Here is a 16,731-nt window from a genome sequence, read left to right as displayed (position 1 = left end):
CACTTTCCACTGGTGCATGGCAGTCTCTGTAGTCCTCAAAATCTTCTTTGTATTATATAAAGCCAGAGTTTATAGCATTAATACATGCTGAACAATGTACTGAATAATTAAGTGAGATTAAAAGTTTTACTATTTCAGTAGTTTATTTTGTGTTACTACAAGGGTGATTCTAAAATTAATAATTTTATTTTAAATAACAGTACAGTTAGATAGGAAAAATGCCTTTAGATTAACCTTCTGTGTAATCCCACATTCTTTTCAGTATGAGTTCCAACACTGTACATGAATTTTATTCACTTTGAGACCTCTTTACCCTGCTTGGCTAGCTACGTTTGAACTTCATTCATATCTTTTTTTTTTTTTTTTTTTATTAGCAGTGGTATGTTTAGGTCTGATGCACATATAATGTGTTCAAACCTAAGTTCAAATAGCTAGGTTTGAATGTTGTCCATATCGAGGACTTAACGGTAACTACAAAATTGCATTTTTGTTTTGAGACAACTTTAGTTAGTTTAACTTTATACCAATAACAATGCATATCATCTCATAGAAGTGTATTTCTCTAGTAGTTTACAAGTTAGCTTAGGCTATAAGCACATTTCTGGTAAACCAAGAAAATGTCAAATGACTTTTTCTTGGTTAATTACAAAATGTTTACTACAAAATGATTTTGTAGTTAACGTTGTCTGACACTAAACCCTCTATATCTTTGTTATCTTTCAGCAATTGCACATTTCAGATGGTGGTGTGTGTTTTTTTTTTTTTTTAACACTATAGTTGCAGCACTTTTTATAAGAAATTTAATAAGCAGAATAAGTAGAAGTTTGTTCAGATTAAGACTAAAGGTCTTAATACATAACATTAATTTCTTTAATGTGAGGTTACCATAGTTACTTGTCTGATTATTGCACTAAAAATAAATAATACTTCTCTGAAGGGAAATATATTATTACTTTGTATTGTGGTGCCATTTCCCAGATGTGTCTGTGAATATAGAACCACTGAGCAGGGCAGCCCACCTTAGGATTAAATTAACCCTCTGTAGTCACAATCCTAAACAGAACACAGTCATATGGCTTCTGTTAAACTCCTTTTATTATATATATATATGAATAGGGTTTTCAATGTAACTCTTTAAAAGAAATCACATAGAAAAGAGGTAAACAGTAGATGAAATGGTTTCGGTGAAAGCAATATTAATAAATTAGATATGACAGATGCACCTAAAAGTGCAAAGCAGCATTAAAGGATGCAAGAGTATATGTAATTTGTATTAATATTATATTAAATTAAATTAAGTAAGCATAAATGGATATGAAAGTTACACAAGGTGCCAGTAATTATAAGGGTGAGGAAAGTAGAAAATAGCAGATTAGTGAAAGGTGAAAGGATGTTAATATCCTAGAGGTTATGATGAATTAAGTAAATTACGGGCTGAATTACGAAGCCAATATAAAGTGGGGGAACTGTAAAGTAAAATTGGTACAACAAAATATTAATAAAATGAAAATAAAAATAAAATGAATATGGTATAGCTGTTACAAATCAGATATGGGGGAGAAAACAATTTTAGTAAAAGGTCTAATATAGGTAATGCAAAAAAATGCTTGATCTGATGTCAGCAGAAATAAATATTAATACATGATCAGGTATTTCATCGGGGTCTACATCTGACCATGTATCAGGAACTGCGTTTCTATACTTGTCCATAGTAGTAGAAGAAAAGTGAAAGGCCAAAAAGGAATGAAATTAGCACTTTCTAATACAGTATGGAAAAGGTAGTCCCAGTGCCGTGTAATTTATTTAGGTAAAAATAAGTATTGAGTTGGGATAAAAATGGTTAATATGTTTAATGTAAGCATTGAGTTGGGATATTAACCATTTTTATCCCAACTCAATACTTATATTTTTACCTAAATAAATTACACTACGTTGGGACTACCTTGTCCATAGTGTATTAGAAAGTACTAATTTCATTTCATTCCTTTTTTGGCCTTTCACTTTTCTTCTACTACTATGGACAAGTATAGAAAGGCAGTCCCTGATACATGGTCAGATGTAGTCCCCTGATGAAATACCTGATCATGTATCAATATTTATTTCTGCTGACATCAGATCAAGCATTTTTTGCATTACCTATATTAGACCTTTTACTAAAACTGTTTTCCCCCATACCTAATTTGTAACAGCTATACCATTTTCATTTTATTTTTATTTGCATTTTATTAATATTTTGTTGTACTAATTTTACTTTAAAGTTCCCCCACTTTATACTGGCTTGGCAATTCAGCCCATTTACTTAATTCATCATAACCTCTAGGATATTAACATCCTAGAGGTTATGATGAATTATGAATGACTAACATCTACTACTCTTCTTTTTCTACTTTCCTCACCCTTGTAGTTACTGGCACCTTGTAACTTTCACATCCATTTATACTTACTTAATTTAATTTAACATTAATACAAATTATATATATATATATATATATATATATATATATATATATATATATATATATATATATATCTATGTGCTAAATTAAAATAAAATAATTGCCAGTATCATGGCAAACCAGTAGAGTGAAAATGAACTGAACCAAATAAAATAATAAAAATAACAATAACAGAAAAATATAGGGGGGATAAAGGAGGAGAGGGTAGTGTTGAAGCAACAATGTTCTTTTGTTAATAATTTAGAAAATTAAGCCAATTAAAAGAAATTTAGCGGCGCCCCCTAGTAGGCACCCGTTTTCAAATTATGTGAAATCTCACTAAGGTGGAAATGTGGACTAACAACATTACATGACCAAATAAACTGAAAATAATTAATAAAATAAAATAAAATAGACTGACCATTATGCTCCATCTCGATAGAGGACTATGAGGCCAATAATAGTCAGAGAATCACTGCATTTTGAACGCTAAACAAATCCATGCAACGACGGAATGATAATAAGATCAAACCGCCGATGCAATAGATTTGCATAGCGGTGGTCCTTATGAGGCGAAAAATAAAGCAGAAGGCCTAGTACTCGCATGGCCAAACCACACCACTGACAAAACAGTAGTAGAACTGAAAATATATAGAAACAATTTAGGCTATAGATGGAGGTACGAATGCAGCATACCGCCATCAATAGCCTATCTTCAATGCTACCCCAATGTAAATATAATCCAATTAATCCGTGGTCCTCTGTCGAGATGGGGCATAATGGTCAGTCTATTTTATTTCATTTTATTAATTATTATTTTCAGTTTATTTGGTCGTGTAATGTTGTTAGTCCACGTTTCCACCTTAGTGAGATTTCACATAATTTGAAAACGGATGCCTACTAGGGGACGCCCCTAAATTTCTTTTAATTGGCTTAATTTTCTATTTTTAAAATTATTTTAGGAATGTTGCTTCAACACTACCCTCTCCTTCTTTATCCCCCCCCCCTATATTTTTCTGTTTTTGTTATTTTATTTGGTTCAATTCATTTTCACTCTACTGGTTTGCCATGCTACTGGCAATTGTAGTAGATGTGCTTTTCTACCATTTTTTCTTATTTATTTTTAATATATATTTTTATTAATTTTTATCTCTCTATTTTTTTTTGGATTAATTGGATTATATATATATATATGTGCATTAGCATTATGCATAAAGCATCTATTGCCTTCACCGTGTCCATCAATCCATCTGTCTGTCCCTCCATCCCCAATACCACATTGTTTGCTCTTTTAGGAAGATATGTCAAACATGCAAAATTTCGTTAAAATTAGATGAATAGAAATCCAGGAGTTATTATTTCTTTGTCTGTCCGTTTGCACATAACAACTCAACTTCCAATGGACTCGTTTTCATGGAATTTTATATCTGATTCTTTCAGAAAGATTTTTCAGGCCATCCCAAATTTCATTAAAACTGTACAAATATAAATCTAGCAATTGTTATTTCTTTTTTTTTTTTCATACACACCACATAGGCTATCCATATACTGTGTATTTTCACTGAAGCATTGGATATTGTTTGTTGCCATTTGCTGATTGGAGGAGAGAATGGACAATATGACAGATGCACAGAAAGAACAAGTTTTTCAGTTTGCACATACAAGTTGTTACCTTTGCTTGCTTTCTCTCCCCCCCCCATTCATGATTTATTGCTTTTTGCTAATCATACCTGAAATACACTGTGTACATTAACTAACTTGTTGCTTTTGTTAATTATTATTTACATAATTTTTCCAAAATTTCTGATGCTGTATGCTTTTTTTTTTTTTTCTCTTTCACACATCCGCCATTTTCAGAACTTAGTACATGACAAGCACAAAGAGCCAAATTATAAAATGTCATGGTGCAGATATATTATCTGTTAGATTCAAACAAGTCTCTTATAACTCTAGTAAATCAGAATGAAGTTAGAAAACAGTTTCATGTTTTTATGTTTCCTCTAATGTCAATACTGTAATTCTGCTTTTACTATTTTATATGGTACTAATTATATATTTTCATTTCAGTTTCTTTTCTCTTAAATAAAAGAAAATCTAAACAAAATGCTACTTTTTTGTTATATAAGGTTTAAGTTAAGGTATGATATATATATATACCAAAGAAAATGGTCAAGTTTTTACATTTTTAGGGGAACTTTTTATTACAATCGGAATTTTGTATTTACGAGGAGAGGGGTTTCCTCTTGATCTGTTTTTGCATTAAAACAGATCATTTTTAACTCTTTAAGAGTTAAAGATAAATTATGCTCATTTTTAACTTATGTGATTGAGTCCTTGCACATTTTGTTATCAAGGTACAAATGTTCAGTTTTTTCCACTTGGCTCCCATGAAAAATGTAGAGTATTTAATAACATCTATTTCTTTGTATTACCATTAGTCTTTAACACTGGGGGGGGGGGTGACCTCTGAGGTCAGGTAAAACATACATTATAGACTCTTCTTTACTGCTCCTACTGAACTTTTGAACTGAAATAAAATAACAAAAACTTTTAAACTGTATGTTAATATACAAATTAAAAATATCAAATGACTATAAAATTAAAAAATAAGTAGATAAATATAGTAAAAAGCAAATAAAATAAGCACAAGGCTTTCAGTGACTGCATGTCATCTTTCTCAGCATAAATCATAATGTGTTTCACGTGTTTCTCACTATGCATCTGTCACAATAATATTCTGTTATTATGATCTTTTTATTCTCCAGCATGATTGCTTAGATCACAGGCATTTACAACTAATCACTTTTGACACTAATACAGCCAATACCACATTTATCATTTATTGGCCTTGAACCATAGTCAGCTCAGACATCTGCTGCTGCTGCTGTACTACCATACTAATGACTTGACTATGTAAAGGTCTACCACACATCAGTTGTCATTTTATTTTAATTCAGTGGTCCAGGCAGAGCTTTAAAGAAGAGTATATTTGTCTTTATAAAAATAAATATATAATTTTTTTCCTATCTAGATGTGGAAATGTGGCAGCTATTTTAGAACTTGATGAACATCTCCAAAGGGAATTTACAATATTTGAAGCAGCTCCACAGGTAACATAAACACAGATTTTTTTATGTATGTATATTCTTTAGATTCCTCAAAGGCAGCCAGCATATGCTGTGGGAACAGGCCTGGGCAAATAATTATGGCCCATGGCATATTTTTTTCTCTACACACAAAATATTAATCATTAGCTTCTTTTTTTCCCCCTCCCCCTTTTATCTCTTTTGACACTGGTGTAATATCTTTTTTTCTTGAAGAAAACCTATTACACCAGTAAATCCTGAAATAAATTTTTTACCATTGAATATGAAATTATTCACAATGTAAGGTTATTTAGCTGTTTTAATAAATAAATTCTTTTTTACATGTGCTGTGTGTGTGTGTGTGAGAGAGAGAGAGAGAGAGAGAGAGAGAGAGAGAGAGAGAGAGAGAGAGAGCGAGCGAGCGAGCGAGAGCGTGACTAAAGGCCTTGTACTCCTCAGAATTTGAACCCTTTTATTTGCTGTTTAGCCCCCCCCCCCCACTCATTTTACTAATCAACTGTCTCATGGTTATTTTATCTGACACAGGTTTAAGACCAATTACTCTCCAACACAATGGTGAGTTTCACACCAATAGAATGTTGTGCTTATTGGTGTTAGGTGTATTTCATTTCTTTTGAGTGTGCCTTGTGATTTTTGTAGGAGTAACAGGGCAGATGTTAAGGAACAATGAATTTGCATTAAATGTTACTGTAAACCTGGGAAAATAGCTTCAAAGACTTATGAAATGCTTAAACAAGCATTTGGTGATATGGGTAGAACACAAATTTTTCAATGGTGTTCACATTTCCAAGGCAGCCAAATTTCAGCTGGAGATTTTGAGCATTCAGGTTCTATTGTCAAGTCAGTCTGATGAAAATTTTGAAAAAGTGCATCAAGCACACAATTAAAAATATTTGTGACGTTCTAGGCCTATTCTACAGTATATATTGATGCATTTTAACTGGAAATTTTAAACGAGATGGATTGCTGCAAAATTTGTGTCCTGTTTGCGAATAAAAACAGAACTGGCTTTCTGGGACTTTCAAGCATAGACTGGAAAGGATAGAAACTTTCTTTGCAAGGTTATATGGTTATGACCAAAAAAAAAACAAAGCAGCAATCCTCCCAGTGGAAAAGTCTATCATCTCCATGTCCAAAAAAAAGGTGAGGTAGGTCAGATCAAATGTCAAGAGCATGCTGATTGTTTTCTTCAACAATGAGAAAATTGTTTAATTGGGGTTCCTTCTACCAGGCCAAATTATAAATCACCATTTATGCAATGGGGTCTTAAGGCATTTGAAAGAGAATGTCAGGAGAAAATGCCAAGAAAAATGGCACAACCTGGATTGGCTTTTGCTTCATGACCATGCATCAGTACAAAAGCTTTGTTGGTTCAGCAGTTTTTGGTCAAGAACAAAATGGTGATTATCCCACATGCTCTTTGTGGCCTCTTCCTGGTCTCCAAAATGAAAATCCAATTAAAAGGATGGAGATTTGAAGGCAATGTGGAGGTTCAGACCAAATCTCAGAAAGTGTTGGTCAGCATTGTAAAACTGGAGTTCCGGAGATGTTTCAAACAGTAGTAAAAACACCGAGATCAATGTATAAACACTGATGGGGACTACTTTAAAGGGGACAAATGCCAACATGTAACTAACCTGTCTAAATTAATTTTATTGCTCCAGTCTGGAAACTTTTGGCTTGCACCTTATATGTAATTCCAATGAGAAAATACCCAATGAAAAAAATTCTTCAAAATTTTTGCACAGCACTTTCAGAACGTCAACGTAGTATATTTCAGTGAAAGTCTGATTTGGTGGGATGTATTCAGACAAATGCAAAGTACTGCATATAGGTAGAAATAACCCAAGAGAAACATACCAACTGTGTGGTACTACACTTAGGGTGGTAAAAAATGAAAAAGATCTGGGAATAATTGTGCAGTCAGATATGAAGTTTTCTGAGCAATGCAGACCGGCTGCCAGAGCAAGTCATGGGGTATTGTCAATGATATACAGGAATTTTGCTAGTAGGGAAAAGGAGGTGTTATCCCTTTGTATAACGCAATGGTCGGGCCATGCCTTGAGTACTGCATACAGGTGTGGAGGCCTCATTTTAGAAAGGATGTAGATTTGCCTGAGCATGTACAGAGAAGGGCAACAAGATTGGTGAGGGGAATGAAGGGGCCCCTCTTACCAAGAAAGCCTTAAGTTCTGCAAATTGCTGCGGCTGGAGAATAGGCACCTGCGAGGTGTATAAGGCTTTGAATGGGTTGAGCACGCTGAATTCTGATGGGATTCTTCTGCTTGCTGAGATTATGAACCTGAGGGGGCATAAATTCAAATTGAGAAAGACAGTTGTAGAATAGATGTGCAAAAATTTGCCTTTAGCCAGTGGATGATTAAATGCTGGAACAAACTTCCATCTGTTGTTGTGGAAGTTGATAGCTTAAATAAATTTAAGGAGGAACTGGACAAACTTTTAGAGGGAATGGATGGGTGAAATTGTGTTTTTTTTTTTTTTTTTTTTGGCTGATGCTACATAAGATCATACACTTGCATTCTTGCATCACATGCCTCCGTAATGGAGGCATGTGATGAAAGATATGTGATACTATAATGATTCCTTTAGTATCAAAGAAAACAAGAAGTATCGTTTTCATTTTTGATTTTGACATTCTTGCTTTTTTTGTTTTGTCTTCCATTGCATCGACTCTCTTTTAGTTTCTGGATTGTTTTGGAACAGCCAACTTTCATCGCAAGTAATTACAGTACTCAGTCTGGACCTTCAATTTTTTTTTTTTTTTTTAAACATCTTCACAAACATGGACTCTCTTTATTCTTTGATCTTCATTCAAAATTATTGGCACCCACTTTTCTCATGCCAACATTTTCAGTTAAAGTTTGTCTAACTGTTTCTTTGTATTATTGAGATCTGGTGCAACCATTCTAATGCTTAAAGGACAATCACCTTTAATCAACCCTTTGCATCCTAATCAGTAACCTTTCTGGTGCACATTTTCATCAGTTTTCACAGATACTGGACAGTGCTGTTCATTCATCCACATTCCTCTTCTTTCTATCAATCTTTTGTACCATTCAAACATGTGAGCTATTGACAATAATATCTTCTTTGGTGTTTTCTTTGGTTTTGTTAAAAATTTGAGTTTGATTCTTTTGCCTGTCAATTTTTCTGGCATACTGCAAAAACACAATGTAATGAAAACTTCGCTTATTCAACCCCATGGGCTTGGCACACCCAGGGTCCTGAGCTAGATATCATCATTTTTCTCTTTCTTGGTGATTCCTTTACACACACACACACACACACACACACACACACACACACACACACACACACACACACACACACACACACACACACTCTCTCTCTCTCTCTCTCTCTCTCTCTCTCTCTCTCTCTCTCTCTCTCTCTCTCTCTCTCTCTCTCTCGGTAATTCAGAAATTATTTTTGGCTGGTGCAGCATAAACCTCAGGCTTCCTTGCACCATATGGCAAATAATAAGTGAAGTTTTCATTACCTTGTGTTTTTGAAATCCTTGTAAAAGCAGTGTAAGAAAGCAAGGAATTTCCTGCACAAAAAGAAAAAAAAAAAATCTACACTTACCCAGGGTCTACGAACTAAAATTTAAGCAATTCTCGCAGTATCGTACGGCACTGCTCACTGATCTCGATCAATATTAATTTGAACATACTATGCAATCAAGGTCAGTGCAACAGGAGCATATAATGTTAAATTATGCAATTAATTATTGCTTTGGATCGCTTAAGTCGCATTTATAAATAACAGAAAATTTTATAATATTGCAAAGTATTACACTTCCCTATCCAGCTACTTCATGATGTACCTGGCTGGGAAAATTTTCTGGGGAGAACATTGCTTACTTATACGTTTTCATCCTCTCTTCAATGATACCAATTGGGCAATCCTTGGAATTTTGCCAAACTTCCAACAGTCTAGTTTGATTCTTCCCACTAAGTTTTAATTTATTCTCCCTGGTTCTAGTGTCATTTAGTACTGTGAGAATATTGCATTCATTCATTTTACTGTTTCTCTCAGAGCCTTATAAACCTCAGTCAGATCCCCTCTAAGGCACCTAGTTACCAAGCTTTGCCTGTGTATCCAGAATTTCTCTTCACATAGCTGCCCTTTTACTAATCATGCTAGGCACATTTTTGGACCTTTTCAGTCAGCTTGATGTACTTTTTTTAGTATGATCACCATACCTAAACACTATTCCAAATGTGGTCTCACTATTGCCTCCTTATCGATGCAAGAATTGTTCAATAAATTATTAAAAAAATATCACAGGTCCTCTTTGCTGCCTGTTCGCATTGTACAAAGAATTTTGTCTGCATAGGTATAGATATGCAGACATAAAATCGTAACCCCAAAATCTCTTTCTTCCTTTAATGTTTTTGACTCATTCACAAAAAAGTGTAATTATTTCAGGATTATTTCCCAAGTGTAGAATCTTGCATTTTGTATAACTGCAAAAGCATTGTTGCTACTTATCTGACCATATTTGAAGCCTATCCAGGTTGTCCTGAAGAATCACTGCTTGGTTTTGATCATTAACTACCTTCGTATTCTTCACATATTCTACAAATTTTGACATTGTGCCCTGTATCCCTTTGTCAATGTCATTTTAAAAACTTGGAAACAGGAAATAGCACTATCTCTGAAGGACCTCACTCCTAACCTTAATCCATTCTGATGACTTACCCTTAAACACAACCCTTTGCATCCTATCCAGTAATCCTGCATCATCTAAGAACTTTACCTGTAATCCTAGTGTGTTTCAGCTTATATAGCAGTCTCTTGTGTGAAGCTAAGAAAAGTTGTTTTTCTAAAGGCCAAATAAATAATGCCAAAGTTATTTCATGTATATAACTTATTAGTAGACATCAGATTATATGCACTACAGTTTTTAAATTTATTACTCATTTATTACAATTAATTGAACCACAATTTCTTTGTATCCAACATGTTAAAGTAATAAAACCATTTATGAAAAGTTTTAATGTCTTTTTTTGAGAGGTTTCTCTTTCAAACTCACACCCGGAATAACTTTAGTTTCAATACACAATAATATATTTCTCAAAATGGTCCATTGTAAATTTGTGGTATTTATTGTCCCCATTTTATATGCAGAGAATAACTTTTTTACTTAAAATGTGAGCTTTTGAAGCCTATACTTGAAGTAGAAGTTCATTTCCTTTCCCATTTAGAAAATCTTTTCTAAAACATTATTATATTTTCTTATTTATTCTCCTATGCCTCCAGGCACGATTGAAATTTGCAGTTCAACTTTTTCCATTTCTCCAATTGTGCTGCTCAAAGAAAGTCCCCATGTTTCAAGTTAGGTTATACCACTAGGTAACCAGCTGAAATGGGTCTGGATGAACAACAAATATTTTCTAGCCAAAGAATCAGAAAGCATTGCCTTAGCACTAACAATAGCTGCTGAATGCATACTGTCCAAGGAATAAAGTTCTTTTATAGAATCTAAATTTTTTGCATAAAATTATGCCTCTTGTAACCATGTTTCCATCTTTTGAGAACAGGATCAGGTAAGAGAGGCAGGATAGATAACATATTTCTGTAAGTTGCTATTCTTGAAGGTGCTTTTGACAAAAACTTTTTTTTATACTAGAAATAAGTTTGTTAATTTCACCAAAATTCTCCCGAATTTCTTCTGTCAACCTACATAAGCCATGAGCTAAGCAAGTAACGTGGACAGATTTAGAAAGAAAACTTGTAATGCAGACTCTTTCACTATGGGTCGATTTTGGCCATAATGACTGCAAAGAATCATTATAAAGTCTTGCTATTGTAAAGTGATTCACCTTTTCAAGGGCCTTACAAGCAAGTAAATGCGGTCATGATGGTTCTGTGTCTAATTTTCCACGTGTACAATATGGAGGCCACAAATCCTGTTGTTTCATCGGCAGATATCCAAATGTAGTTTTTTTCTAATATCTTGGGTGCCTCCGTAGCCAGATGGGAAGGAGCAGCAGTGCGTAGCACACGCTTCTTGATTAGACTGGGGTTCGAGCCCGTCACCACCAAATATGGAGGATGCGGAAAGGTCAAGGGAATGACCACCGCATATTCCTGGAGCAATATGGCCTTAGTTGCTAATGCTCCTAAAAACCAAATAACAAACAACAACAGATTCTAATATCTTGACCAATTTTGCAATGTCGTCATAAATAGTGTTATGGTAATTCTTTCTCATGGTAGATTCGTCTGGAATATTTTAATTTACACAATATTTTTTCAAAAATTACAGTAAACCCCCGCTATTCGCGTTCGCTGATTTAATATAAAATGAAACCTGAAAAAATGTGAATTTTAAAGCGCTGTGAACATTTTCTGCCATAAAAAATACATGGGCGTGGCTAAAATTATCTTTCCCAGTCAAAACAGCGCTCAGTGGGTGGGGGAAAAGAGGGGGTGACAAAATCGTGAGCACGGATGTTTCTCGCTAATGCTTGTTCAGTATGCGTTATGCACTTGTCATGGAAGGTTTTGTTGTTTGCTTTTAATTTATATGCTTATAAATTGAATAAATTCATAAATTGATATGCTTACAAAAGTGATAAATCTACCGTTTTGCAGTGTAAAACAGACTTTTTCGAGTGTGTTAACGGAAGAAAGTGACTTTATTGTGGACAAGTTCTTTCTAACCTGTACAAAAATATGGCTACGAATAACAAGAGAAATGTGAAAAGATCAAAGGTGATGACATTAGCGAATAAAATTGAGTTATTAGACAAAATTAGAGAAAATCAACGAGTCAACGGTACGATCAATCAAGAAATCAGAAGAAAAAATTCGCCGTAGTGTCCGTGAAAACACGCTAATTGCTTCAAAAATTTGCTCTGTAACTCGTGATGTTAAATTAGAAAAAATGGAAAACGCATTAAATCTGCGGATAGAAGACCGAACTCAAAATAAAATTCCGTTAAGTTCACTCATCATTCGTGAAAAGGCAAAACTCCTTTATCAACACTTTAGCGAAACTGGTGATAGCACTGGCGGGATAAGTTTTTTAGCTAGCAAAGACACTGGTTTGAAAGATTTGTTTGAAATTTCTAATAAATATTACATTTAATATTAAACTGTTTCTTATTTTCATTTCGGTGCCATATACTTGCATTTCACTGTGTACTGTCATAGTCATATTATGAAGGTACATATAATACATACATAGACAACATTTTAGACTAGTTTTTCTTATATATTTCATACTTTGGAATGGAACCCCTTTATTACTATGGGAGCCATAACTCAGTATTCGCGGCATTTCTCAGGAACGTAACCCCCGCGAATAGCATGGGTTTACTACTTAGACTCGATTGTTTAACTTATTGAAAGGGATATTGCTGCTTACCAGGGAGAGACACAAATCCTTTAAAAAATCACTTTTGTCTTCTTTTAAAGTACATGGCTTGGTTAAAAGTGACTGCTTTGGAAATTTTTCCTTTGCTTGTCCATAATGTGCGATGCTGTTTTCAAACTTTGGTCAATCTTGAATAGAACATTCTTTTTGCAAACAGCACAGAACACTATAATGCTATCTGTAGTAAAATCTTTTTCATGATTGGCAATCCAAGATTCATACGAAGTTTTGTGGCAGATTTGATTTTTGGCATGTTTAATGAAAATATTTTGTGCAATATAGTCGATAGTAGCAAGAGAATAAATAACATAATAGCATTAAAATGTTTCCAATTCCGATTTGAGAATTTTTTACACGCTAATTTAATTGCAGTTCAGTGACTTGTTTCGTAGTTCTGAAATCAACATTTGTAAAAATGATCAAGTTAAGTATAGCAATATACAGTATTGCTTATAATATTTGTGTTTAATGCATTATAAGCAATTGCATATAATCTAAAATCTACTTATTAGTGACACTGACTTTTTATTTAATTGATCCTGTTTTACATTCTTAATCATCCCAATGAATTTTGCTACTCTCTATCCTGAAAAAGGCCTCTGAGGTTGGGAAAATTCATATTTTAGCATTAAATCAGCTCACACACCAACCATAAGAATAAGTATTTACTGTAACTAAAATATTTACATATTAAAATAAAATAAAATAACTATTTACAAAAACTGCTATTATATTAAATTAAATTATATACATGTAAATTACATGTATATAATTTAATATACATGTAATGTGCAGAGGCCAGTACACCCATTATAGTTCAGCACAAGCTGGGCAGCATAAGAATAGTGTAGTGAAAGCTCTACTAGATAGAGCAGGGTCACACTGCACCACCTCTGAGGACAAAGAATGTGAAATTAGACAAGTCACAGCAGACCTTAGAAAATGCGGATACCCCCAGAGGATCATAGACAGATTTAGTAAAGGAATAGAGTCTAACCGTCAGGAACCGTTTGTTCCTGTGGCTACCGCATACATTCCTTACTATCCGGGCGTTACTGAGCATTTCGCTAGAGTTTTGCGGGGTTATAAAACACGCTGTGTGCAGCTTCCCGGGTGGAGGTTGCACACAGTGTTGTCTCAGGTAAAAGACCCAATAGCAAAAGACCTGAGTAGTGGAGTAGTATACAGGATAAAATGCCCGGATTGTGGGGAATGTTATGTGGGCGAGACAAAACGACGGCTCAAGGATCGTCTGGGGGAGCATGCAAATGCTATAAAAACCGCTGATTACAATAAGTCTGCTGTGGCCGAACATTTTTGGGAGAAGCAGCATCAAATTTCCCCAGAGGATGCGGTTATCGTGGATCGAGCGCATGGGTTCTGGAACCGTAAATGGCTCGAGAGCTTACGAATCTGTTCATCCGACCACAATATTATGAATAGGGACAGAGGTATGCATATGCATCCTCTGTTTGAAACTATCATCCTAAGTATGGATGAACGGTTCTGCTTAACACGTTCCCGAGCTATTTCCGCTTCCAGTTCAGACCATGCACCGACTGCACCACGTGTATAGGTACCGTGAGCCTGTTATATATGGACGTGCTGCAGGAAGTTTTGTTACTGCTGAGGAAGGAAGCCGATGCTTCCGAAAGCTCCAGAGACTTTTATCGCTTTTAATCCGGTTTATTTTAGTGTATTTTATCTTAAGGATTTTATCACAGTTTTAATGTTTTTACATGTATATAATTTAATTTAATAGCAGTTTTTGTAAATAGTTATTTTATTTTATTTTAATATGTAAATATTTTAGTTACAGTAAATACTTATTCTTATGGTTGGTGTGTGAGCTGATTTAATGCTAAAATATGAATTTTGCTACTAATGAAGTTAGTCTCCTGTTACCCACTTTGTTTTTAGTACCACCTTTATGGATTAGTGTTACACTGCTACTGTCTAATCTAAGGCAACACCCCAGAGGCTAATTAAGCTCCCATGATTACCCATAATGGTTTAATGCTGTTCCTCTATAAAGCACCATATGAGAGCTCTTACTTGCTTTCAGGTTCAAATATTTTTATTTTTGATTAATATATTTATTGTAAAGTCCCAAAGATCATATATAAATTGTCATATGAAGAAAATCTATTTCTTTTGTGTTGTAAATTTATAATTATATTTTCAATCCCCCCCCTCCATTTTTAGTCATTTCTTGCATCTCACATGGTGTATTACAGTAAAATCTGCTTTAAGCACCACTGTCTACTTTTCAGATGTTATTTTTGCTCTTTGTGTTAAGTTTATACTGACAATTGATTACACTGCACAATAAACTGTAAAGAAAGCAATAAGTGTATACATTACTCCTTTATGTATAAAGTCAAAAAACCAAAACACAGGGGCATAGGTGACAACATGACATCACTCTTATTGATGCTATAACTTTACATGAGGGGTTTTGATTATATGACCAAACCATTTCTTGTATCCTGTTTGGTAGTATACTGCAAAATGGTTTCCCTGTAAACAGTTTCTAAATATGGAAGAGCTTTTGCTATTAAAAACTGACAGTTTTGAAAGTTCACTTTTGAAGAACTCAAAAAAGTACTTGTAAACCCAAAAACAACTCTCAAAAATTCTGTGAACTGTTTTCATCTGAGGAAGATCAGCAGATTTGTGGGTTTTAAAAAATGAAAAAAAAAAAAAAAAAAAACAAGGCATATTATTATTGTTATTATGATTAGCCATATGGTGCAAGGAAGCCTGAGGCTTTTGCTGCACCAGCCAAAAAAAAAATTTCAGAATTACCCAAAAAGAGAGAACAAGAGTCAGAGTAGAAGGGAATCACCAAGAAAGAGAAGAATGATGATATCCAGCTCACAACCATTTTGTGTATATACACCAATGAGCCAAAACATTATGACCAGCAAGTTGTTATGCAAATCAAAGCAACTGCAGGTGAACTACGGCATGTGTGCAAGTCGGGACACGGTATGAAAATCACTTGATACTGAGGCTCTGTTAATCAGCGTTACTCTTGTTCTTCAGATGGGAGAGGCAGTGGACTTAAGCAAGTTTGTCAAAGGCCAAATTGTAATGGCCAGACAACTGGGTGAGCATATCCAGCACGGCTAGTGGGGTGCTCATGGTCAGCTGTGGTTAGTACCTACCAAAAGTGGTCCAGGGAGAGAAAATCCACGATCTGCTGGCAAGGTGTTGGACAACCACGGCTCATTGATGCTTGAGGTGAGCGAAGGCTCTCCCAGATGGTACGTGGCAACAGAAGGGTGACTGTGGCGCAACTTGCCGGTAATTGGAATGCTGGTGACAGGAGTAATGTGTCATAACACACAGTATATCGAACCCTGCTGAAAATAGGGCTACGTAGCCGCAGGCTGCTCCGAGTGCCCATGCTAACCACAGTTCACTGGCGACAGTGCCTACAATATGCATCGAAACTGGAACTTGAGTGATTGGAAGAAGGTCATCTGGTCCGATGAATCACATTTCCTGTTGCACCATGGGGGAGCCGACCGGGCTAGCCGAGTGGGTAAAGTAGCTGCCCGGCAACCCAAAGGTCGCGGGTTCGATTCCCGCCTCGGGCTTGGATCAAAGTACTGCAAAAACCTTGGAAGGTGCAATATGGCCACAGAAGCCGATGCGCCAACAACTACCAAATCAAAAAAAAAAAATCAAAAAAGCACCATGTGGACAGCCAGATACGTGTGTGCATCATTTAATTGGGGAAGTGATGGTGCCTGGATGTGCCGTGGGACAAAAA

General features: G+C 35.0%; 2 protein-coding genes across 4 annotated transcripts in view; one reads left to right on the top strand and one right to left on the bottom strand.

The window, feature by feature from the left end:
- Pp4-19C (protein phosphatase 19C) overlaps positions 1-16,731 on the top strand; it is a 135,382-nt gene that overhangs the window by 108,014 nt on the left and 10,637 nt on the right. For all 3 annotated transcript variants that reach the window (XM_090370864.1, XM_090370866.1, XM_090370865.1), the window contains one exon: positions 5,467-5,545. In XM_090370864.1, the coding sequence (XP_090226990.1) occupies positions 5,467-5,545 (79 nt within the window). The remainder of the gene's footprint in view (positions 1-5,466; positions 5,546-16,731) is intronic.
- Positions 4,873-16,731, bottom strand: part of LOC150088699 (NAD-dependent protein deacylase Sirt4-like) — an 84,724-nt gene continuing 72,865 nt past the window's right edge. The window contains exon 3 of the mRNA XM_090370863.1: positions 4,873-4,962. Within this exon, the coding sequence (XP_090226989.1) occupies positions 4,947-4,962 (16 nt within the window). The 3' untranslated portion in view covers positions 4,873-4,946. The remainder of the gene's footprint in view (positions 4,963-16,731) is intronic.

Source organism: Mastigoproctus giganteus, chromosome 3 (genome assembly GCF_048544385.1).
Source record: "Mastigoproctus giganteus isolate SK-2022 chromosome 3, ASM4854438v1, whole genome shotgun sequence".
Taxonomy (NCBI): domain Eukaryota; kingdom Metazoa; phylum Arthropoda; class Arachnida; order Uropygi; family Thelyphonidae; genus Mastigoproctus; species Mastigoproctus giganteus.
This window is presented reverse-complemented; position numbering and strand designations above follow the sequence as displayed.